Source organism: Gopherus flavomarginatus, chromosome 17, assembly GCF_025201925.1.
Source record: "Gopherus flavomarginatus isolate rGopFla2 chromosome 17, rGopFla2.mat.asm, whole genome shotgun sequence".
Lineage (NCBI taxonomy): Eukaryota > Metazoa > Chordata > Testudines > Testudinidae > Gopherus > Gopherus flavomarginatus.
This window is the reverse complement of record NC_066633.1, coordinates 2,317,049-2,343,197: the sequence shown is the minus strand read 5'-3', so window position 1 is coordinate 2,343,197 and position 26,149 is coordinate 2,317,049. Positions and strand designations below refer to the sequence as shown.

General features: G+C 44.7%; 1 protein-coding gene across 4 annotated transcripts in view; it reads left to right on the top strand.

The window, feature by feature from the left end:
- Positions 1 to 26,149, top strand: part of SCAI (suppressor of cancer cell invasion) — a 110,242-nt gene that overhangs the window by 50,235 nt on the left and 33,858 nt on the right. For 2 of the 4 annotated variants that reach the window (XM_050926251.1, XM_050926254.1), the window contains exons 3-10: positions 73 to 174; positions 2,020 to 2,151; positions 17,395 to 17,490; positions 18,172 to 18,258; positions 19,499 to 19,597; positions 20,993 to 21,089; positions 21,511 to 21,609; positions 22,976 to 23,128. In XM_050926251.1, coding sequence (XP_050782208.1) covers positions 73 to 174; positions 2,020 to 2,151; positions 17,395 to 17,490; positions 18,172 to 18,258; positions 19,499 to 19,597; positions 20,993 to 21,089; positions 21,511 to 21,609; positions 22,976 to 23,128 — 865 coding nt within the window. The remainder of the gene's footprint in view (positions 1 to 72; positions 175 to 2,019; positions 2,152 to 17,394; positions 17,491 to 18,171; positions 18,259 to 19,498; positions 19,598 to 20,992; positions 21,090 to 21,510; positions 21,610 to 22,975; positions 23,129 to 26,149) is intronic. The other 2 variants (XM_050926252.1, XM_050926253.1) reach the window with 1 other exon arrangement.

Sequence of the window (26,149 nt, the reverse complement as noted above, 5' to 3'; positions counted from 1 at the left end):
ATACTGTACTGACTGTATTTCTCTGATTTATATGTAATTCAAACCTTACATTTAAAAAAACATTATCTGAAGCTGTTGTAGAGTATCCTGTCTGCCACAGTGGAGCACTGCAGAATCCAGGGGCCTTGCCACCGGTTTTAGGTCAAGCTTGCTGCGGAGCACAGAGGATCTGGGGTATAGTCCCTCTTCCTGAAATACTTGACTTACCTTTCAGCTGCTTTGCACATCTGTTTCTAGCTCTCTTCTCACCATGTATTTTTTGTTGGGTGAATTTCATATGGCGGTGCTTGGAATAGTTATTGTCTCATGTTTCATTGTGTGTAAAATGTTAAATATTTGATGCTGGAAGCTTCAAATGCAAATTGGTTCTTCATTGCACTCAGGTCCTGCTTTCTTAGTTCATACTGGCAACCACTGATACGTGATTGATATGTTTTGAGCTCTTGCATATTGTCTGGCATATCACAGGAGTAATTAATTGAAAATCAGTTGGACAGATGTTAACTTTCCCCTCTGAATCTCTTCAGCAATTGGTCTGTACAAAGCAAACCACATTCTAGTGATAAGCCACGTGTGTCGTCATGTCAGCATGTGAGAGAAGAAAGGTGACTACATGCTATGCTGCCCCTTGCCAAACACAGGCAAACACAAAGTTCCTTGTTTGGTGGGACATGTTCACGTGCATACCCTTAGAAGGTGAAGGAGGGAGTTGCCACTTTGGTTATACTTTCCTGTGACACCGTTTCATGCACTGCCAAGTACTAAGCAATGTCTGGTTGAGTTGAGGGTTTGGCATGATGTTTGATGAGAAAATAATTGCAGTTACTTTCCAGTGTCTGCATGTAATCTTCCCTTTTGCCACGCTCTCCTTGCAGGGCAGGCCCGCTACCTCTTGGCCCAAATTGAGCGTTGCGGATGGCTGTTCATATAGAGTCACTGCACAATGCTCCTGTGCAAATGGAATTTATTTCAAATCCCCTCCCTCTGCCCAAAATAAACCCTCATTAGTTTGCAAGATTCCATAAGGATGCCAAAAATACTAGGTCCTCTCTGTTTTCCTAATAATGGCATGATGTGTTTACCTTACACAGCACAAAAGTTTCTAAAGAGCAAAGATGGGCCCCAGAGTGACTAGCTATTTAAAGTGCAGCATATCTCATTGCAGGTGTTAGAACCTGTAGCTCCCTGTTCACTGTTGGACGATCATAACAAGCTTGCTGTGGATTAATTTCAGACAGGTTTCCCAAAAAGATCACTGTGTCCTTATAATTTTGACACCTTTACTCAGTTTTAGGTCTAGCCACACTACAGATTCTTGCTAATGTTATAATTGTGTGAATGAACACAGTTATTGCACAACGTAAAGTTGTGCACAGATGAATGGTAAAAAAAATCAATGTTTTGTGTCGGTATCCTTGTGGGGTTGCAGCCCTCAGGGCTGACAGAGGGTGAAGAAATGCAGAGGAACAGTCATCATTTTGGGCAGGTCTTCCTGGAGACACAGCTGATGTCCTCTATGCTATCCTACGGTGATGAGCAGGGAACTACAGGTTCCAACAACTGTAAAAGGAAAGGCAATATGTGGCAACACATGTAGTAAACAGATTTAGGGCCTGGGCCTCTTCTCTCTCTAAACATTGCTGTGGGGCAACCACATCACTTTGCTAATAGACAAACCTAGAGAGAGTTGTCTTCAAAATCAGGTTTGTTTACACATCCTTTTATTTGTGCTTTGTTGTTAATAGTCCTGTCAACAAGTTACTTTTATTTCATGGTTATTGTGCCATTTTCATTTGCTCTGTTAACTAGTGAGCCATGCTATAAATATCCCCATGCTTTGGTGGGGTTTTCTGATCCTGAGTTAATATTCCTGTTGTAACTTTTAGTGAGCCTCAAAGAAAGTAACCTGTGGGAGATTTGCATGTTTGATCTGTTTTGTTATCCCTGTAAAATCATCATGCTTAAACCTGTCTGCAGAGTTCCTAGTTGCATTCAGTCTATGTCTTTCCTTTTTTCTAGGACTGAATTTGCCCTAAAAGAAATCATGTCATCTGGAGGAGCTGAAGATGATATCCCTCAGGGAGAGAGGAAAACAGTCACCGACTTTTGTTACCTACTGGATAAATCTAAACAACTCTTCAATGGCTTAAGGTTAGTGGATTTATAGTGCTACACAAGTGAACAGAAAATTACCCTCTCTTTCTCCTTAGGGACAACATTGCAACCCAGATGCTGGTGCGTGAACAGTGCTGAAGTTTGTACAATATACAGTGTGTACAGCGTGTTTTAAAACAAAATAATTAAAATGTATATATTGGGGTAGGGAAAGGATCGTGCATACACACATGTATTATGGTTCTGCGTACATTTTTGTTTCGAGATGCAGGAACTGAGACCAGTTCCTATATAAGATCACTTTTATTGTTGTAAGAATTCTTTTCCAGATTCCTACAACAGTGTGCACTCTGGAGGGCTGCACAGCCACTTCCTGGGCTTCTGAGAAGGATTTACAGCTGTGGAAGGCCACTGCATGAAGTTGGGTCCATTCTTTTATATCTCTGTTTACACTGGGCATCTGGTTGTTGCAGACTAAAGGCTATAGTTGTTTTTCTTGTATTATGGTAGGGCTTAGGACCTGCAACAAAGTATAAGGGCCCAACTGCACGAGGCACTGTGTAGACCAGTTGCAAAGAAGACAGTCCCTGTATTCACTTGTGAGCTGATGCAATTTGTACACAATTGTGAGCTGTTGCTAGTGTATCATAGCATAACTATACAGAGCAAATTACTGTGGTTGCATTGATGTGATGTTAATGTTACTGATGGAGGACTATAGGACTAAAGTGGGAATGTATTAACTCTCTCCTCCAATAGCCTATTGTTAAGTAAGACAGCCTATACATTTATAGGTAAGACCACCTATAAACTTGCATCTGCAGATTCCTTTGCAGAAATGTGTGTGGCTATTTGGGTTTCTCGTGTGTTGCCAGGATGGAAATGACTGACAGTTTGTGGGATTCAGTTCTTTCCTGCTATAAAACAAGTGTCTTTGTGAGTGGGCTTCCTGAATTGACAGTTATAAAAGTGAACTGAGAAATACAGATGCTTTTGGGCTCCTCTCTCCAGTTCTGGTTCTTTATATGCAGGGACATTTATTTTTTTTTATAAAAGCAATGATTGGGCGGGGGCGTGAGGGTTGAGTAACTGCTTTCCTTACCTTTGAATTCATTGTGATTTCCCCCCCTCCCCCTCCATTTGCTTAGATTGTAAGCTCCTTGAGGGAAGGGCTGTCATCTGCTCTCTGTTCTGTACATTGCCAAATGCATTGTTGGAGCTCAACAAATGAAGACTAACTTGGCTAGTTCAGAAATGCACACTGTCTAAGAAGCTCCTAAGCTGCAGATCCAATTTGCATGTGCAGCACTTAGGGTTTTCTGTAGTGCCCATCTATTAAAGAATGGGTAAGTATGTCTTAAAACTTGCTGGTGTGGAAATTCCACATGCCTGATTGTTGACTGACCCCAGGGTTCAGAACACTTTTAGAGGTGCAGGCAAATTCTAGGAGTGTAGCCTGACTAAACAGACTCATAACAATTGTGCACTTTCACAGTATTTCTCTAAATAGATTTTTTTTTTCATTAAATGTTGCAGATGTTAGCCACCCAGCGAGTCATAGCGTTAAAGATCAGAAGAGACTGTGAGATCATCTAGTCTGACCTCTTCTACGTCATAGGTCACTAACACCCTTCAACAACTGAAATTAGACCGAAGTATTACAGCTCATAGGAGCCTAACTGTTTTGTACCACAGGTAGAGAACAGAAGAGACTGAGGAGCCGCAATGCCTGTGGCCCCTGCAGTGGGTTATACCCAATAGTCTGAGCAAGTGATCAACACCCATATGCATGCAGAGAGAGGTTAAAACACCCCAAGGTCACTGCCAATCTGCCTGCAGGGGAAAATTCTTTCCTGATTCAACATGGCAATCAGAGGTAGTGTGGCCTAATGACTTGAACATAGAAGCAGAATCTTATCCTAGCTCTGCCATGGGATCCTAGTATGACCTTGGACGAGTCACATCACCTCTCTGTGCCTCAGAGTTCTCCCGCTATAAAAGGAGAGCAATAATATTTCTTTGCCTACCTCTCAGGGGAGTTATGGTGGTGTATTAGGTAGTGGTTTTTGTGAAGTGCTCTTAAGAAGTGAAGCACTGAATGAGTGCTAAGTGTTTTATAGCTGCAGTATAAAGCTTAAATGGAATCCATGAAAAGCTAGTTACTCATCAGTTTTGTTCATTCTTTCAGTCAGCTCAGGTAGAAGATGTGTACTGGAGGGTCCGTTGTGTGCTAGCAATGTATCTTATTAAATCTGTTCAGTTTTCTCCCGATTGCCAAGGTGACTTTCCAAAGTCTGCTTTATATATAGTCTTCTCTCTGCATGTTGTTTGCTGCATCAGTGGCACTAACTGTCTTTTTTACTAAATCCTTAACTGAAAAGACTTCTAGCTATGCAGTTGAGTAAAAGAGCCTGTCAGGATTAATGGCTCTGAATTCTGACTTGCCTTTTCATGTCTATTTGCAGTGTTTATTCAGTATAGTACGTGTTTTTTAAAAACAAACGTTCAGCCATTTTCCTTACAAGCGCAAGCTACTCCTCCCTCCGCCCCCACTCTCAACCCTCTCCAACAGTAAACCTGGGGCAGTTAGGCAACTGTCTTTTACAAGATCACCTACATACTGCCCTGGCACCATTCTAATTTAATAATGTAGCGGACAACCCTGTGGTAATGAGGTGGCATATGCACTGTACTGAAAACACTCTAACAAAGCAGCTCCATTCAGCTTGCTCCCAAGAAACTCTGGTATGCCCCAGTTCTGAAACATTAGCTAAAAACACTCTGAAGTTGAGCAGATTGTCTTGCTAATGTGAGATTTGCACATCCTGTCTTTCTCAGAAAGAGTTTAGGGCTTGTCTACTTGGAAATTTAGCATGGAATTAAGTAGGGTGTGAATTTAAATCCATTACATTGCAAAAAAAGCACTTATTGTGGAATGAGTGTCTGCATGGGGAATTAGTGCACAATAGTTATTCTGCTTTAAATTCACATGCTACCATATTCCACATTTCCTTTCTCATGTAGGAAGCCCTTATGTAGCAATCATCCAAATATCAGGTGCATAGATTAATATCACAGGGATGTGAAAACCACACAGAGGAGCCTTCTTCTAAGATGGGTCAGCATCTCTTCTACCGATCTGGCCAGCCAAAGCTCCATTTTGACATATCTGATTAGAGCTGCTGACTGCTGTGTGACTTTTGCCAGGTGGTATCTATAACCCCATGTTGGAGCAGTCTGCTGGCTAGTTCCATCTTCTCGAGTGGCTGCTGTTTGCCTGGCACATCAGCAATAAAACACTGTTAGCTCCAACTTACAAGCCAGAAACAAATGTGTTAATACTTTGTCCTTCTGAGTCAGCATATATAAGTATTGAAGAGTGCTTAACAAATATCAGTGAACTAATCATCACAACACCTATGGGAGCTAAGTATTGTCCTTGTTGGAGGGGGAAAGTGGCACAGGGAGGGTTAAGGGACTTGCTGAAGGCCACCCATTGTGTCTGGGGCAGAACCAGAAATAAAACCTAGCGTCCTTGACATCTTGTTCTGTGCAGTTACCACTAACCCAGCACTTCTTGGTCAGTGGGATGCAATGTGGGAAGTGGGTGCGGAGAAAGTAAAGTTACATGAGCAATGAAATCCTATAGGCCAGGCACTCCCTCTCCTATCTTGCTGCTGCCTCTGCTACCACCACCTTGGCTCTGTGCTTTCACTGTTTCCCAATCATATAACAATCTCTCTTTGCTCTTTTCTTCCCTCACACCACCCCTTGCTCTGCACTAGGGCTCAGAAATGCATTTGCAAGGAATTGTAGAGCCAGTTCTGCAACCACTGAAAGTATTCTCCTGTACCTGAACAGGAAACAAGCACCCCTTCCACTCCAGCAGCCTCTGATACCCAAAGCAACAGCTCCCAGTACTCCATCAGCATCTTCCATAACTCTCCAGCTTCAGCACCCAAAAACTACCTGTTGCTTCTTTCTAGGGCCAAGATCCCACAATCAGACTCCAAAGGATTTTTGGATCCGGTGACTTGCAAGATGACCTGAGCCTTTTTTAGGTTGTGGACACATGAGACTGTACTGCCTCTCTCCTTCTAAAGCAAGTCTGTCTTTGCTTTTTAAAACTTTTTTTTTTGGGCTACTCTATTAGTATTGATCTCTTAAACCATTTTGATTAGTATATAAAGCAGTCTTCTCATTCTGTGTTCATAAAAGTGAGCTGGGTGCAGCTTTAAGGGTCAAGGCTGCAGAGTTTTTTTTTTTTTTTTTGTTAAAGGCAGAAATTGTAAACTGTGATTTAGGCAACATGAATTCAGGAATAATGTCTGTCTCTGGTAGTTGACAACATGCCTTTTGAGCTTGACATATTTCCAGAGTGAAAGCATGTTGCTAACTGACATCAATATCTCTTGGTTTAAGTGAAAGTTAGGCTGATTGCCTGGGCTGAAGTATGAAGAATTTGTGGCTTCTGCTTCTCTAGTGTGCACTAAAGTAACTGATGATAGGAGATCTGGGATGTATTTGAAGGTCCAGTTTTTTTATTGATTGCATTTACATAGATGTCAGGCATCTTCGTCTAAATGTCTTAACCGTTCAGTAGCTGAGGGAAGGGCATTGTGCAAGTCCATGAATGAATCAGGCAGCCATTGCCAACAGGTGCAGCCTGCAAGTTTATGATCAAAATCTAACTGGCCACAGTGGTAAAGAGAGAGTCAGAAAGTTCCCACTAGTAGTCATTTGCAGCACATCTGTTAATTCTACATTGAAAACTATTGAGTTTTGCCTGCAGATGATGTGGGAGGTCAAAAGTGGGGGGGGATTGGGCTTCAAATGTCTCACAAGATAAACAATGGCTATGTTTGAAACCTTGCCACATAGTACATTGCCTGGAGGTGACTTTGAGGTTCTTTAAATGAATTACTCAAAGGGGTACCATGAGCTAAGACAGTAGATTGGTGGATTAGACACACTTTTTTAAACTGGTAGATGAGGCATGTCTTGCACCTTAAGGAGCAAGATTCTGCAAGGTGACTTGTCAGCTCATGTCAGAAGGGGCAAGGTTGGACAGAACCAGCAGCGAGGCTGGGTTGGTCGATCTCATGGTACTAGTGATTATATGCATAGTTTCAGTTAGCTGATTGTCGACTATCTTTTGTGAGATGAGATGACTCACACAGGGAGCAATACTCTGCTACAGAGTATCTGTCTGGCTGTGTGGGACCAGGATTTCAGTCACTTAGAAGAAATCCTGAATGTGGCAATGAGAGAGATGGCCCACTGTTGTTGAAGATGGAAACTTTTAAACCAAGTACCAAAAAGACAGCTTCCAGCTGTTTCCATGTAAACCACGAAAAACCAACATTCAGCTTGACATTTTTACTGAATGGCAGAGCTTGACCATGACCTAAAGCGGTGTATTTAGGTGTTACACTGAACCACAGCTGGACATTCAAGAACACCTTACCAAGACCTTACTGAAAATAAAGAGCAGAAACAACCTGATCAGCATACTAGCTGTTTCAATCTGGGGAGCCAATATGCAGACTCTAAGAAGGTCCAGTGAAACATTTGGTATAAGTCTTACTGAGGCAGTTTTGAGTGCCTACAGGAAGAGATGTTACATGAGCAGCATTGTTCAGGACGACTTGAGCAAATTTATGGGAGGTTGTTCTGCTGAGATCAGGCAGATTGCAAAGATGGGGGTCCCTTTCAGCAGTTGTTAAAACAAATTAACAAAGCAGCATTTGTGCCTTCTAAATCAGATTTAATGGGGTTATGCCTTGCATCTTTCTGGGCCTTCCCTCAACACATTAACAATACACTTTAAGATCCCCAAACATGAAGCTAGCTAGGTGGAGTAAAGGGCTGGGTGCCGGATTGGAACTGCACTTCTATGCAAATTATCTGGGTTCAGAAGCTAACCCCACTTAGTTGTTGTTTGTTTCTTGGGCCAACGAAACTGAGAATCAGTGCTCTCAGCCCAACCCTGGGGGAAGGCTCCTTGTGCCACTTAACAGGGACCCCTTTAGCCGAATAAATAGCTTCAGAGTGAATCTCAGCCAGTCCTTGCCTAGGATGGTGGCTGACAGTGAACTTCAGGTTCTTCACTTTATACCTTCACCCTAAATGGCTATCTGCAGTAGCAGAGAATTGCACAACCCAGAGAGGCAATCTTGAATCCTACGGTGGTGGTGAATAGTTAAAACACTGGTGAAACAGGAGTCATGAATCCCAAGTTCTGTTCTCTGCTCTGTTAATGACTCCCACTTGACCTTGGGACAAGCCGCTCTTTTGTGTGCCTCAGATGACACACAGGCCACGTTTGAGGTTACTTTGTTTTTAAGGGGTGCAGAGTTATTTCCTGCTGGCACAGATTCATTTTCGTGCCCAGTACACAGCTAAAGGTCATTGCTCAAGCTTACTTTATCTGTAGAACAAGCCCTGACAAGGGTCAAATCTAGAATTAGCCAAAGCAACTAGTGAAAGTTGAAAGCCTTGCTATCTTGTCAAAGACAGTGACAGATACTTCAGGAATGTGGAGGTGCTTGTGGGATAGTGGTTTGAGCTCTCACACTGTGACATGGGCATGCTTGTTCCAGAATGTAGGGAATTCCCTCTGGGCTGAGGTTTATGTTAGAAGCTTTGTTATTTCTTAACTCCTTTGTAGAATCTCTTGAGCAACACTTATCATAGCCACTATTTCCCTGGCAATTGAGTGTCTTACTGGTCTGAGTAATACTGTGTGTTGAGGGCTGTATGGACTGCTGATACTCAAACACAGATGGTTAGAAAAGATGTTCTCTTCCCTTTTTTCATAAACTATTGATAATCCAATTCACACGCAAATTGTAGGATTTCCAGACTCCAAACAAACAGCTTGTGCTGCAAAATATGAATGATAAAGCAAATGGGAAGTGGACATGCAAAAGACCTCACTGACCTTATGCAGCATCCCAAGATCTCAGACTCTGATACTGAGAGATCCTGAGTCCCAGGTTTCTCACTTGGCTTCGGGCACCATATGTCCCATCCAGTCATGCCTAGGTCATAGCATGCTTGTGGATGTAGCCCTTGGACCCTGTGAGGAATAAATCAGAACTTCTTGTGTCTTGGCACTTGAGGAATGTTCAGGCTCAGAACCTGACAGACACTGGGATCTGCTACAGTACCGTTAAGTGTCTCCTCTGAAAAAGCCTTTGATGCAGCTACATGCAGTGTTAAATTTCCAGCTGATTGATAGAGGATCAGGATTTTGTTACTGTAACTGGTATGCAGGGGGAAAGAATCCTTTCTCACCTAGCTAGATAACAGGAAGTAGAAAAATACCAAAGGGTTTGAGCAATCCATGTAAGAGGATGGACTCCAGTCACCAGGCTCAGAGTGTTTCTCAAGGTGATCATTGATTGTATTTGAATATGCCACTGCATGGATTCATCTGAAGTAAAATACACAACGAATGCAGTCTTCCCTTGGACAGAAATCAGTCACCATTTCACCCACAGTGCTCCTCTCAGCTGCAGTTCCTGTGGACATAGGGTTTGTGGTGAAGCATTGCTGTAACATATCTCATCGTGGTACCTCCTGAGCAAGTTACCTGTCCCCTTCTGGCTTGCCTGGAAAAGGCTTAGAGTGTCCTCCTAATTCCTGATCTCAGTACTGGCTTCTCCCTGTAGGATAATGCATGCATTGGTACATGTCTGACCTGCTGTTTTGATTAAGGTGATGGCTTCTGCTGCTTTGTGGACAGGGGCTTCACCCACACAATGTTTCATGCTGGAGGTTTCCTTCCTGAAAATTCTTCAGGGTGCTTGAGCTGCAGAAAGCCAAGCCTATGGCTGTGTGTTGGCAGCTGTTTCACTCTTTCTGCTGTCAGAATGGTAAGGACCCAGCCTGCCACGTTTCTTTCTTTCTATAGCATTTCCTTCCTCTCTTCCTGATTCTGTTGCCAAATACAGCATTTGAGAAAAACCTATTATAAAGGTTGCTGCTCCCAAGTATATTTTATGCTCTTACCAGTGTGGAAGGGAGATGCTACCTTTTTGTGACTATATCTGCTAGAATTACTTGTATTTTGGTAGAGCGGAGGTGGGGGGAGTTATGTCTGTAGCACTTACCTCCCTTAATAAACATCCTTAGCAATACATTTAAAAACCTGAATTAATTGCAGATGTCCCGGATGCTAGGAAGTGCCTAGCTGTGGGATTGCCAGCCTCTGCATTGCTTCTAGTAGTATCACTTGTTAAATGTTGAGTTCAGTGCTATGGAAAGAGAGATGCTGTCCTGGAGGAGCTTGCAGTCTAGCAGTGATGTTTTTTGCTCACTGTGTGGCCTGAAAGAACCACTTTCTGGAAGAGATGGTAATATTTTACTGGAAGAGATGGTAATATTTTCCTATTTCTCCCAGAATTCCAGTAGTATGTGCACTGCTTTTCAGGGACTCAGGTCAAACCTCCTTTGGTTTTGTTCTATACTAGCTGGTGTGGCTCTTATGATATTTCCTCATATTTGCTGTGTGCTGTGTAAACATATTAGGAAGGCAGAGCCCCTCTCCCAAAGCTCACTCTAATGATGGACATGAGACAATACACCAGAGCTACAACAATGTGCGTGTTTGGGGTGAGGAAGGGAATCCAGTGAGGTAGGTGGGCAAGGGTGAGAGAACTAGACATGTGTCTAAATTGTGTGCAGAGTGGCTAAGTGTGTACAACTCCCACCCCATGCTGCACGCTGTCTCCACTCCTCTTGGCTACCTCAAAGACATCACCTTGCAAACACTCCTCCCCTCGCCTTCATACAGGTCTGTCGCCTCCAAGTTGCTCCTGATGTGGGCCCATCAAAGGCTGTGCTCCCATTTTCCCCTTCCAGCTCATCCTCTTTAAGTCAGCTGGCAGTGTGTCTCAGGAGAAGGGCCCTTTGCTTGTGTGGCACAGGAGGGTGTGGGTTATAGTACTTCTACTGTCTGAACCCTCCTCCCCCACAAGATTATGGAATCAGGGCCTTGTCAGCCTTTAATCTGGGGTGCTGCACCCGCTCCACTGAAGCAGTGCTGTTGATGTTGCTGGTGCAGTTTCTAGCTCACAGTGGCTTGTTGGTGAGGAGGTTATGCCCCTGGGGGAGTTACTGCACAGTTCTGGTATCTGGGTATGGGAGGCAAGGGGTGGTCCTGGCTGAGTGACTGTATGATTGTGAACAGACAAGTCCGTTGGGCTTCACCCCTCCCAGTGTTACACATCTTTCTGGAAAGCTTCTCTGTTACATTCAAGTGTAGCTTTTGCTCCTTGCATTGCTGCTGCAGGCCTGCTGAGAATATCCCTGGATTTTGTGGGTCTTTTACTCAGTCTGAGCCATGTCCCTCTGTGACAGCTTCCACGTGGAGTTAGCCAAAAGGAATATTCCTTAACTCATTTTCAACCAGTGCAACTCTGGCTTCTGTCAGCAATGCGCTTGAAACCACTGATGGAAAATGAATTATTGAATGCACAAGATGAAGTGCTAAAATTTCCACATGGGGCCTAAAGTTCACCACAATTTTATCCATCATCTGTCCCAGTGCAGTACACGGACCAACAGACTACACTACACCATAGTGCGTGCCATGCCCCAGGAGCAGTTGTGGGATTTCACTTGTTCCTATTTAGCGTTAGAGATGTCAAAAATCTGAATTTTTAAAAGCATTGGTTTACCATTAAAATCGGAGGGCTTAGTAGCAAACTCTAGACAATGACTGACTGTCTTTTCTCTGTCCTCTTACTCAATCCTTTCAGGATATTTTGCCCATCCTTCAGTGGTTGGGACACTCCTTTCTTTGCACTATCCGTCCCATATGGCAAATCTGTTTGTCACTCCTGCGTCCTGCACCGTGCTTTGGATGGCATGCATTTCTGGGTTAGGTGCATAGAGGGGTGAAGAGAAGAAGGAGATGGCTATTGGGAAGGAGAGTAACAGGTTGTCGTTGATTCCCATTATGCCTTCCCTTTGAGGACAGTTCCTGACAAAGGCAGCATGAATGATGTGCAGATCACAAGACAACAAATGGGTGGGAGGGTGGTGGTGGCAGGAGCTGCTCTTCCCTGCAGAATAGTGTTTGGCTGTGCTGTGGTGGTGTACTGTCACAAATGAAATTTTATTATTAGGCTGTCAGGATGTTATCAAAAGTGCTGGTGTCAGTTTCCATGGAGTCCCTCCTTGTTCCCAAGGGAGCCCAGGAATGGCATGGTACCTGGCTATGCTAGCTGTGATTAGGCTCACCTGCTGCTTGAACTGTATACGTGCAGATACACAGGAATTTCTAAGTAATAGTGGCCCAACATGTACATATTGCAAGGACAGAAGTTTTGTAATAGGCCCTTAATCAGAGGGAATCCAAAGCACCGAAGTAGCCAGGAAACTTTGGATTTTATAGGACGTGTACAAAATAGTGAGGAGTGACGCATAAATTCAGAGTGTTACAAGTAAAGAATGTAGTATGTGAATGCCCGATTTCTTCCTTGTTTAAAACTACATTTTCCACTCACTTTGTGGTGGATATGAAATGGCCAAAATAATGTGAAGAGTACTTGGGGGAGGGGAGGAAGAGGGCTTCTTCTAGGATCTCCCCACTTTAGCCTCCTGCTTAAACTAACCTATCATCCTGGCTTGATAAGGCAGAATGCTGCTGCTTGGTCAGCTGAAGCCGGGGTCGGTCACTGCAATAGATGTGAGAAATATTCTCAGCCCTGGGGAGGATGGGGCCAGGGAATAAAGCAACCTGAGGATTGTAGCAAGGGGCTTGCTTTGATGCTCCACAGCTGTTCCTTGACAACTGAGGAGTCTGTGGCTGGAGAGAATGCTTTACAGTTTGGAAGGATTATGATGATTCAGAAAACAAGTGTTAAGATTCATTAAGATTTCCTGAAGCAAACTTGTCCTGTTTTTTGCATGAGGTGTCCCGAAGCTCACGCTGCTTCTCACAGTATTCCTCTTGCACAGTGGATCCTGTGACCCTATGGAATCCCCCTCAGACCTGACTCTGTCCACTTGCTTCAGACCCTAGGAGCAGCTAGCTTTGAGTCTGGCAGGACCTGCTTTCTGGCCAGTTTCTGCCTATCTTCTCAGGCATCAGCAGCATCACGATAGCAACAGCTGTTGAAATGGCTTTCCAGGCTGGTAGGGGATCACGTCAATAACTGATTCATTTTGCATAAAATGAGTCAGCCAGTTTCCCTCATGCTGTGTGGGAAATAGAGCTGGCTGATAAGCACAGCAATGTTAATTTCCTATCCCACTTGGGGTGCTGTTAAAGAGATTAGACAACAATGTTGCTCCTTTCTGCTGTGGAAATCCCATTCTGCTGCCTTTATTCCTTTTTTTTTATTTCTCTAGAGAGCCTGGCATGATCAGAAAGAGGCTGCATTCCTGTAGCCATCCCTTCCCCTTGTGCCTCCAAGCGCAGCTCTGCTCCCGGGAGGGGAGGGGGACTTCTTGTAAAAATTAGTTATTGTCTATATAGTGGCAAGGGAGAGGTGATGGTGTTTCCTTCTCATGTTGCAGCAGCCCATCTTGGGGCATTGCTGGACTCTGTTAAAGAACTTTGGTCCTGGGAGGTTGCAATTGTCCTTCTTTTTGAAGTTGTTGGGGGTGGGACTTCAGAATGTCTCTGTTTATAGAAGGTGTGATCTGCTATTCAGTATGTAGAGTAGGTGAAGCAATTTACTGATCTGGGATAGGGTTCTCTGAAAAAAATCTTGACCTGATTCAAGAGCAACTAAATGTAATGCTTCCTTGAGTAGCTTCTCATGTGGGCTGTATGCTTGCCTTGAAATTCCACCCTAGGTTTGTGTTGATTTCAAGGGGATAGGATATTTTTGTCTTCTCCATGAAGTTCATGCCAAGCTCCTTGTGATACCCTAAGAAAGAGCCTTTTGTGAGGGTAGATATTAAGGTTGGGAGCATGTCTGGGTAATTTAAAGATTAAAATCCTTATAATGTAGCCAGATACAAATACATTCAAAAACATGGAAATTCACAGTAAAGGTAGGAAAACCACCTTAATTCTGCCTCCACAGTGTGTCCCATGGAATGTGAGTTCTACCATTTTGTTTCTTGCATAGGTATCTCCAACAGTAAGCGTGATGCTGTGTCACCCCACTCACCTTTGTTTTGTTCATAGACGTGCCATAGACTCACAATGTGAGCCAATGAGCAGGAGCGGCGCCAGGGTTTTTGGCGCCCTAGGCGCAGGGCCAGCTTGCCGGTCCCGCGGCTCCGGTGGACCTCCCGCAGGCGTTCCTGCGGACGGTTCGCTGGTCCCATGGCTCCGGTGGACCTGCTGCAGGTGTGCCTGCGGATGCTCCACGGGAGCCGCGGGAGCAGTGGACCTCCCGCAGGCATGCCTGCGGGAGGTCCACCAGAGCAGTCTGCCACCCTCCCAAATCCTGATGAGGCGGTCGCCTAAATGGAAGCACCGGCCCTGCCAATGAGGGTTGGGTATGGGCATATGCCAGCTGACTCCAGTGACGCTTGGATAACTGGTTTGCATATGGAATCATAGGGCCTAAGACTGAGAGATATTCAACTGCCTCCGTCACCTTGCAGGATTGGGCCCTTGATGAAGAAAGGGGAGAGCCATTTGTCTAATCCAAGATTTGAATTGGGTTATTCTTGATTTGCTCTTGCTGCTTATTTTTGGAGACATTGTCATGGCCTCCCAAAATACTTTTGTCACATTAAATCTCAGTGAAATGCAATTTGTGTCCCCATCATTCTATCAGACATTCCATGTCCTTGTCTGTACACTAAGCATTGTGCTCCCAGCCAGTTAGTGTATGTCTGCAACTAGAAGAGTTAATCTCCTTTAGTGCTATGGGGAAGTGGGAAGGGAGGCTCCAGGTGAACTGGCTTCTATAGTCTGTTTACAGCAGAAGTTCCCAGGAGGAAATACAGGGCAATTTCTCAGTGCAACTTCTCAATGCAAGCTCTTAAATCCCTTTTTGTGTATTAAAAAACGCATTCTGACATCCACAGGAGCTTTGAATCAAATGGATATTCTCTCTGCCTTGGAATAGAACAGGCTTCCGAAAAATGGGCCTGCCTCTTGTAATTTAGGGAGAGGTCTATAAACAATTGTTTCATACCAAAGTTGCCCTTGCACAGCGCAAGCTCCGAGGAGATTTGGCTTATGGGACAATCACTGGGCACTGTTTAATTTAATTCCACGGACCATTAACTTCCCATTTCTGACAACAGTAATAGTGGTTGCATAACGTAGTGTCTAAGAGTAACCAAACAATGATGCATGTACCAATGTCTCTTCTTTTTTGGGCAGAACTGAAGTCTCTGCAGTATGTTCCTGACTGGATGGTATTTGGTATCTCATTTAGTATTTGGTGCATATAACTGCTTTTGTTGCAGTTTCTAGTCGCCTGCTAGAAAGCATAGGAGCTGCAGGAACCCTGCCGTTTCCTTCGAGAATTGTTTTCAGGGTTACAGTAAATATGTAGAGGGAGTCTTGTGTTTTATTGATGTCAAGAGACCTGACACCTTGTGGTAAAAAGACACATTCACAGAGCTTGGAAAACATGAATTTCTTTCCACTCTCTAAATCATGCATCTATACACATGCACATATGTGTCTGCATCTGCACAGACCACCGCCATGTAAATGCATTCTGTGAATTCACACGTGGCATTGGCTCCCTCCGGCTGTTGCTGTACTTGCATATTGTGGCAGCCATCCCCTAATTCCAGGCATAGCAGGATGAGGCAACTACATACGTAGTAATATGTTCTATGTATTATAAATGCACAGTCTATAGCAGGGGTAGGCAACCTATCGCACACGTGCCGAAGGCGGCACACAAGCTGATTTTCAGCGTCACTCACGCTGCCAAGGTCCTGCCCACTGGTCCGGGGAGCTCTGCATTTTAATTTAATTTTAAATGAAGCTTCTTAAACATTTTAATAACCTTATTTACTTGACATAAAACAATAGTTTAGTTATATTTTATAGACTTATAGAAAGAGACCTTCTAAAAATGTTAAAATATATTACTGGCACACAAAACCTTAAATGAGTGAATAAATGAAGACTCGGCACAGCACTTCTGAAGAGTTGCCGACCCCTCGTCTATAGTGATATACTGGTAGCTAAAAGCCTTTGCTGTTGCACGGGTGTAATTTGTGAAGTTGAATTTAAAAACAAGAAAAAAATAAAAATGACCAGGAACTTAAAATTGGATGGTAACAGACTGAATTCTAGTGAAGAATGAATCTGGTGATATTCTGAGCAAAAAAAGCTCGCAACTGTACTTGTAGCTGTTTTCCATCACTTCATGGTGACCCAATAGACATTCTAGACTTCAGAGTGATTTTGGGGGTTATTGTGTATGCTGGTTGTTTGATTTGTGTGTAGGTTGTGTTGTGCTGGGAGAGTTGTGTGCATTTGTGCAGGTGAAAATGAGGAGTGTATATTGCAGTGCAGGGCAGTGTGTGTTTTTTGGAGTGGTGGTGTATGGGTGGTTTTGAAGAACTGTGGCAGTTCTTTGCTATTAGTCTTTGCTCTGAGGCAAAAATGCCTCCTTAGTCCCCAAAAGGCTCTGTCCCAAGGACTAGTGAATGCTAGCTGGCACCAGCCTATCCTCCCCGCCTCTGATACTAGTGTTGCCTTGTAGATGATATGACATTGCATGGGGTGGGTGATGGTGATGCCAGACAGTTCAAGGCACCAGACCTCTGCATTACTGTGCCATTCTGTCCCATTCTCATTCCGTGATAAACTGACCCTTAGCAAATATTCAGGTTATTGCCCAGGTCTGTCTGGGAATTGTTAGTGTTAATGAAATGCCCAGTTTTGTCTATACAGGGGCCAAAGAATTCTGCCTGAGTGTAAGGGGTAACAACAGAATGGGTATGGGAATACATGCCCCTTTCTCTCTCAGCAGAAACTGCTTCATGAGTTGATGACCTAGTTTAGTCTGGTGTCTCTAGCAAAGTGCCACCTGCCCTAACACTGCAGTGCCAGTAGGAAACATTAACCCAAGTACTGGCCTGCAGCCTGAACCCAGGTCCTCTTCTGTCTGTATTGCAGCTGGTCTACCAGCAGAGACAGAACATGAATTTACAGGTGTGGACTGGTCATAGAATATCACAAGTCCTTTTTTTTTTTTTTTTTTTTTTTTTAAGAATACAAATGTTAGCTTTAAAAAAACAACCACCCAAACAAAAATCTGACTGAGTTTGCATCTCACATCCTGGGCTGATGGATGTATTCTGCAATTATTCTGCATTTGTCTGTTGCAGAGATTTGCCTCAGTATGGGCAGAAGCAGTGGCAGTCCTATTTTGGGCGCACCTTTGATGTTTACACTAAACTCTGGAAATTTCAACAGCAGCATAGGTAAGAAAATGCTCCTGAGAACTATCTTCAAATAGTTCTGCAGTGTTCTTTTTGTATTATGGTAGTGCCCAGAGGCCTGGACTGGGGTCCCTTTGTGCTGTCCTAGCACAAGGGGAGACAGTCCGTGCCCTGAAGAATTTAAATTAAATTAAACCAAAAAACATTGCATATAATCTTTTCTTTATGTAACCTTTTTAAAAAAAACAAAAACAACTTCCCAGCCTGCTTACATGCACACTGCCTTAACCTGCTGAGGGTCTCTGCAGTGCACCTGTGTGCCCATGCGGAATGGATGCAATGTCTTGCTGCTGCACAAGCTCTGACCTTTCACACCTCACTGTACCCAGCTCTCTTGAGTGTTCTCAGGAAGCTGTGACCCTCTTTCACGTTATTTGTGAAACGCAGTGATCCCTCCAGCTGTCACACATTTTTGGTGCTGTGGAATCCCTTGTTTTGCAATGTGCCCCTTCTAATGTGTGCACAACTCTGCCAGAGCTGGCTTGTAAATGCCATGTTAGAATATAAAAGTTTCTCTAAGGGCTGTTGTTGCAAATACCCACATAAGTAAGGCAAGCAGGATTTGGTCTTAGAATGGTGTCTTGACTTGGATTTGGATGGGTTGCTGTTCTGGGAAATGCATGGGATATATTAATATTCTCCCTTTTCTCTTGCTTGAAATAGACAAGTACTGGACAATCGATATGGATTGAAGCGGTGGCAGATTGGGGAAATTGCCTCCAAGATTGGGCAGCTATACTACCATTATTAGTAAGTGAATCTATTGCTGTGCCTGCTGGAGACAAGTGGTGTTGCTCGTGCCCCATGTAGCACACATGGTGGTAGTTCCAGAACAATTTCATTCCTGAGCCAGCAGTGAAGGATGGGGTGGGGAGGAACCATGTGTACTCTCAAGTGACTGCGCCTTGGTCTACGCTACAGAGTTAGGTTGACGTAAGACAGCTTATGTAGACCCAATTGTGTCAGTGTACACACTACAGCCTTTCTCCGTCCAATGTAAGTGCCCTCTTACACCCACATAACTCTGCCTCCCTGAGAGATGTAGGGTGTATTTTGGTGTAGTTACACTGCATTACTGATATTGGCTGTTGGCTCTCATTCTTGTCAATTTTGCAGCTCCATACTGGAGCCATGAAATTGACAAGAAAGCCCGGTGGATGAGAGGTTCCCGCTAGAGCCCAGCTGCTCTCCGGGTTCCCTGTTGCCAGTCAGGCTGTGCCCTCCCAGCTTGGAGCACAGGTGCTCCCTGGATCCCCGCTTCTGGTTCCCAGACCAACAGCTGTCCAGGCTCTTAGACCTCCTCACTGCCTCTCTTAAGTGGGTGGAAACATTCGTGGTAAGGACGCGCACCACCAACAGAAAGAGGGTATTATGGACATGAACCACCATAGTAATTACTGCAGTTGTTGTAAGTCAACCTTACTTAGATTGACTTACATTTCTATTGTAGACATGCCCTCAGGAGTGGTACAAGAAAGCCCCAGGAGGGACCACTCACAGCATTTGTTGCCCAAGAAGATTCATTGCCGAATCAAAAAGTGGATCCCAAAGATGACCCTCATGCCCAAATATTATTCTGCAAGTTTTGTTGATAGTACTAAAGGTCTGCCTCTTTGACCTCCAAGGGTCACTTTAAAGTCTTCCATATCTGTTGCATTGACTTTGCATATTGATTTAGTTACTAGTTTGGGATTTTAAACTGTTGTTCCCCTTAAATCTCCCATGTTAAGATATCACCTGTACGTATGGACATGAGCTTCTGACATCTGATCTTTGCTGCTGGCTCCTTCCTTAGACTGTCTGAAATAAAATTGAAGCTCTGGAATCTCCTCCAGTCTGTGCTGGGATTGGGAAACTTGCTTTTTTTAATATGGCATTCACTTGAGAAGGAGCATGTTTTACTCACTCAATCATCTTGTGTGTCAGTGTCGGGGGTAGGGGTGACAGGACCCTCTACACAGAGCTGTGAGGTAATGTGTTTCTCCCACAGCCTGCGGACATCTGAAACCAGCTATCTGAATGAAGCCTTCTCCTTTTATTCAGCAATTCGACAGAGATCATATTACTCCCAAGTCAATAAAGAGGACAGGTATGAGTATATCAGCATCTTGGGTGCCCCCCCCTTTTTTTTTTAGAACTTAGAGCAATGAGCAGAAGTAGCCTTGAATTGTAAACTGTGATTAAGGGAAAATAACTCGGGTAAGAGCAGCTCTGCAGAGGAAGTCATTGTTAATCCTAACAACCCTGATTATACGCTTTATTGTAGAACCACCAGCCATGTCTGGAGACTAGAGGGATTAGCGATTGGGTTCAGCAGCAAGGAAGACCTTCAGCTGCTCATCTGTGTCCTTCCCAGCCCTTGTTTTCAGTGCTGTCACTGGGAATAACCTGCATAGTGTTCTAGAGCTGGGAGATTAATTTGCTTATGCAGAAGCAAAGTAGAGGAAATAATAGGTCCCTTTATTTTTACTTGAAAATTCTCCAAAGTGCAGTGATGTTGGCAGTTTGGCAGCCTTACCACATCTGACTAGGTAATGTGGTCCTCCTCATCCATTAACTATTCCAGAAAGCCTGAGAGATGTGCTCCTGTGGGGAGCAATCCGGAGCATGGCTCATTCAAAAGGATGCTGCAAGGTGTTGTCTAACACTTCAGGCTCCCAGGTGACTAGGAGTATTCAGTATGAACAGACACTGAACTCAGGAGGTTCTTGCTGTCAGTCCTTTGCTCTGGCTGGGAGGTGAGGTCAGTGGCTAGTTAGAATTGGGGAAGAAGTGATCTGGATTGACTTTTTTGAGAGAGATTTTTATACTGATGATCACTGCAATATAGAATTGCCTGCCAAGTTTGTTACAGGCACTCGAGAATTTTGGGCTTGGTTAGCAGGGCCTAGACACCTACTGATTTTCTGAGCATGCTGTCTGAAAGTCTGCAGATAGACTAAACAACCATTTTAGTGTCCTTTATTGTTGGCCTCAGATCTTAGCTTATTTTTCCTTGGAGAATCTCCCCACTCCAGTCTGGGTGTCTGAGCTCCTTCAGACTAGATGTGATTGGTAGAGATGTCCCCTTTAAAGACTGTGTGAGATCTATTTTACAAAGGTGCAAATGTGATAAGACGTTATGTCCAATAATTGAACTTGCAGATGTCGAATGTTTTGTTCTCTCTGATGGTTTGACTCAGTGGTCCAGAATATCATTTGTGATCCATCAGCAGATAACACAAAGGAGCCAGATTCTGACCATAAACTGGCAGAAAGCCAGTAGAGCCAGCTTCTGCACCAACCACCCACATCTCACATTAGAGTAGGGGATGTGTGCGAGGCAGCATAGAGCTCTGCTGATCCTTAGCTGATGTGTGGGGCCCTTTAGAGATTATGCCCAGCAGGTCTAAATTAGAGCAGCTCCTACATTGCTTGAATTCATGCTGGGGTCAGCACAGATCATCTTTTTCCATGACCACTGCATTGGTGTTTTCTTTTTCAGGCCTGAACTGGTGGTTAAGAAGCTGCGTTATTATGCAAGGTTTATAGTGGTTTGTCTTTTGCTCAACAAAATGGATGTTGTAAAGGACCTCGTAAAGGTAAATTAATGATATGAGGACAATGGAAAGTGTACATACCCATGCAATATAGGCCACTAGTCAAACAGAGCTTTTCTTCCTGCATTTAGTGGAATATTATGGAATCCAGGATATCTCTCTCTCTCAGTTGAAATCTCACACATAAGATCTCAGCTGCTGCAGTTCCTGTTAATCTTACAGCTTTAATTAAACCTGGCCTTGGGATCTGCAGTGGGAGGAACAACATCCTGATGTGTTTTGGTGTTCTGAGCATCATGTAGACATAAATGACCTGAGCACTTGACCAAAGAGTGGTTTTGCCATGGGTGGAAGGCAGATCTCATGAAGTTGGGTTTGGATAAGCCTTATTTATGAGAGATGACTACCTTAACTTTCAAAAGAGTTATTCATTATTCCTCTTCCTTTGGACTTTTTACCTCAGGAATTATCAGATGAAATAGAAGATTACACTCACCGCTTTAACACTGAGGACCAGGTGGAGTGGAACCTGGTTCTTCAAGAGGTGGCGGCTTTTGTTGAGGTGAGAGTGGAGGGAACCTTGGTCTCTGCAGTTTTGTTTGAAAGTATCCTTCATAAAAAACCCTCTTCTTTTAAAAGTAAAACATGGGAACTCTTCACTGCGGACTATTCTCTGAGGCCATGCCATGGGGAGCAAGCTAGTAAGGAATGGTCTTGTGTGCAGGTGTGCCACACTCCTTTCCAGTCTGCTTATGAAATATTCTGCAGTAGCTCAGCTGTTAAGGAGGCATCAGTGTCAGATCTGTTCAAGCAACATAAAGCTAGCAGCTAGTGGAAGCATGAGGTTGTGACCTGCTGTCTCCCAGCAATCCACCATCTCTCTTCTTACACCTGGTGTTCAGGTGGCACTGAGATTCAAACACAGCCATTGGCATAGTAACTGCTGTGGAAGGTCTGCCAGCTACAGGCCCATCTTTGTGCGACGCCCGCTTCTGGCTGCGTTAGTAACTTCCAAATATATTTTGGTGCTTGCAGTACTGGCATATTATTCTGGCAATGCATAAGCAATATGTAATGGAAAATACAGTATAATCTTTGCAGTTATACTGGCAGTATGTCTTGGCATAGCTTTAATATTGCCCTTTTTATGTCTTGCTACAAAGAAAAATGAGGATTTCTTCTCCAAAATAGGAGACGGTTTCCTGCTGTCCTCCATTTGTACAATGCGTATGCATATACTTATGTACGAATACCCATATTATATATAAATAATGCAGGACTTTTCTGCCATGTAGAAGTGTTACCAGTTATCTGCATGGACTGCATGTGGATTGCCTGCTGCGCTTGTGTTAGCGAAGTTTGTTTCCCCTGATTCTGGGAAGTGAAGTCAGATGGCTTATCCTGCATGGGAACATTCTCCTCTCAACTGCACTTAAAGTGCTACAATGCAAATATTTGTGTTTAAATATCCAAGGTACTTTCTTTTAGTCCCTAGGAGCAGCTCCTTTTCCAAGCTGGAATTGCTCTGTGGCCTTAAGATATAAAAGGCAAATTATTAAGACAAATAACGTAGTCTTCACATCAGCTATAGGATGTCTGTTATGAGTGACAAGATATAGAGTCCCTTTTCCTTGTAAAAGCAGCAAAGAATCCTGTGGCACCTTATAGACTAACAGACGTTTTGGAGCATGAGCTTTCGTGGGTGAATACCCACTTCCTCAGATGCATGTCATGCATCTGAGGAAGTGGGTATTCACCCACGAAAGCTCATGCTCCAAAACGTCTGTTAGTCTATAAGGTGCCACAGGATTCTTTGCTGCTTTTACAGATCCAGACTAACACGGCTACCCTCTGATACCTTTTCCTTGTGGTTGTGGATCCTGTAGGTGTCCTTGGAATTCATGCTCTGTGCATGTTTATCTTTCCAGGCAGATCCTGTGATGGTTTTAAATGATGACAATACCATTGTAATCACCTCCAACCGACTGGCTGAAACAGGGGCCCCATTGCTGGAGCAGGGAATGATTGTGGGACAGCTCACTCTTGCAGATGCATTGATTATTGGGAATTGCAATAACCAGGTAAAGGAGACTGCAAGAAATTGTTTGTATGTTCAGTCTTCAATTGGAATTGAAAACAGTTCATTTTTTTTTTCTGATTCTACTAAAGGAAATTGCAGAGTCCAAAAGAGGCAAATATAAAATCCTGAGCAATGATGACTGTAGATTAGCTGAGAGTTTGTCAAAACTGAGTAATAACCAACAAGAACTGTCCTTTCTATCCTGTTCTTTTGAATGTATGTCCCTATGGGTACTCCACCATAGGATATGCTCGCGTCTGAATGCTCTTGACTGGAGAATGCAAAGCAGTGTCCACAGGACTACACTGCACAGAGCAGCGCCTTGTGACTCCAAATGAGGGCATATAAGGAGGCCTGGACCCACTGTCACTTAGTTCTTTCTCATCCAGCTGCAGCTCGATATGGAGAGATTGCATGTCCACTCATTCTCAGCTTCTCGCCTTACTTAAATGTAGCGATTCTTAGTGTCCCCTCCCCCTCGCCCCTGTTTTTCAGTCCTCTGTTTTGGTCCATTAGCGCTCTGGGTGATGCTGAAGACCCTGGGATTTAAGTCCTGCCGGACCTGCCTCAAATCTTTTATTCACTCTAGCGATGGGCATTTGAGCTGCTTCAGAGCCACGCACATCCCATCAAAGTGTAGGGTCTGTGCATTGTTTAAAGGTAGTTTAAAGGTAGCAAAGGCAGAGAGTAGGCTGAAGCACCTGCTAATGAAACACTCAGAAGCCCCAGTGGAGGCTGTTCACTTCCCCCACCGTACATCAGCCTCAATCCCAGGGTGCTCCGGTGGGTGTTGCAGCTCTATCCGCTCCTCCAGAGGCTGGAACTTCCAAGAAGCAGCCTCATAAATCCCTCTCAGGAGACCTTGCATTCCTCAAGGGGTTCAACTAGGCCTCTGTCTGATTTTGGTACCAAGCCGCCAGTACCGCACAAGAAGCAGCATGAGAAGTCTTCTCATAAACAGTACATGCAGCCATCTCCCCGAGTACTGACTGACACCTCTTGTGCATTGAGATGCACGCTGGCCTCCCATTCATGTTTCACTGTTCATGCCTTCCCTGCACCAGAGCTCTGAGGTCAGAATTTCCTCTACAAGCCTCTCTGGTACCATGCTTTCCTTTTCAGCCCAGAGTCCTTCTCCAGGTTCCAGTACTGACCAGACTTCTGGATACCATAGCCCATGAGCACTCTCCAGATTTCTCTCCACAGAGGACCTCTTTTATAACTGGAAGAACTGGAATCTCCCCTGTTACGGACCTCTCAACGCTCCATCCCCAGTACTGCATGAACTCCTCCAACCACAATCCTCCCAGACTGAACCCCAGTACCAGCACTTATATCTTATGTTCCCCCTTTCAGCCTCAGGAATGATACTGCTTTTGACGCTGAGGTTCTGGTACAGGGCTCTTTCTTTTGGCACCATACCATCACACCCTGCTGAGTCCGTGTACAATCTTATGCTGATGACTTTTGGGCTTTCCAAGCGCCCCCTGAACTGCCTGGCGCAATCCCTCCAGATCGTATGACAAGAGGTCCAGGAGTCTCAACACTCCTTGGTGGACATTCTAAATATCACCTCTCAAGAAAATTGCTCTCCCAATCAATGAGGCTCTGTTATCGTCTATTTGCACAGTCTAGCAAATACCTGCTACTATCCAACCACCTGAAAATGAGCAAGGGAATAGAGTGTTTTTTTCCTACTCCTTCCCAATTCCTTGGAGGTGGGTGCGGCTAATAGGAGAAATCAGCAAACCCACTCTAGACTCTCTCCTTATGATAAGGAGTCCAAACATTTAGACCTGGGTAGAAAAAGCTGCTACTCTGCATCTCTCCAATTTCAGGTGGCAAACTACCAAGCCCTGTGGTGAAATATGATTTTAATACATATTCCAGGTTTACACATTTTATTGAACATCTGCCACAGGATCAGAGGGAACAGTTTCAAACCCTCATTTCAGAGGGTCAGTTTATAGTTAAAATCTCCCTCTGGCTGCCCCGGATGCCACAGACCTGCCTGTGGTTATGCAAAGGGCATCCTGGCTCCAGTCTTCTGGTCCCCAGAGAGAGGTACAGAGTATGGTTGAAGATGGCCTTCCTTTTAAAGAGTCCAGGCTCTTCAGTACTCCACACCCTGAAGGACACAAGGGTCTCTGGGAACTTTGTTTCTGCAACAGAGATGGTTTAGTAGGTTCTTCTTCAAGTGGTTGTTCATGTCCATTCAAAGTAGGTGTGCGCGTGCCGCGTGCACGCCAGCTGGAAGATTTTCCCCTAGCAGCATCCGTAGGGTCGGTCCGGGCGCCCCCTGGAGTGGCGCCACCATGGTGCTCTATAAAGGGGCCCTCTGACCCTCCACCCCCTCAGTTCCTTCTTACCACCGGTGACGGCTGGCTGGAACTTCTCTTGCATAGCAAATTGGCAGTGTCCTATCCTTACTGTTTAGTCCATGTATTCAGTTATATTATAGTTAGTTAGATCTTTGTATATAGTTTTCATAGTTGGGGGGTTCCACCCCCCCCAAGTCTTTGTCGCTCGCTGGGGCATGCCCGGGTCCCTTGGGTTCAAACTCTGCAAGGACTGCAGGAAATTCATGCCCAAGAGTGACTTGCACTCTGTGTGTTTGAGGTCCCTCGGAGAGAGCCACCAAAAGAAGTGGTGCTCTATCTGAAGAGGCTTCCACCCGCGAAGTCTCAAGGACAGGGCTCAAAGACTTAGAGTCCTCCTGATGGAGGCGGCCCTGTGGCCACCCTCGGACCCAGAACCGGCCAAGACGGGGCCCAGCACGTCGTTCTTGGTGCGGAGCGCCCCGGCACCGGCATCAGGACTTAGGGCCCAGCCCAGGTTGTCAAAATCCCGGCACTGGACGGAGTCAGGTCCATAGGAAGTCGGCCTCAGTGCGGTACCGCTCATCTTCGCCGGTGCCCGCCAAGAGAAGGAAGCCGGTGAGGGATCGGTCACCCCACCAGGATCTGAGGCTGACGCCTTCCGCTGTTGTAAGCGGACAGGCTGGGCTACAGCCCTCGGCGGT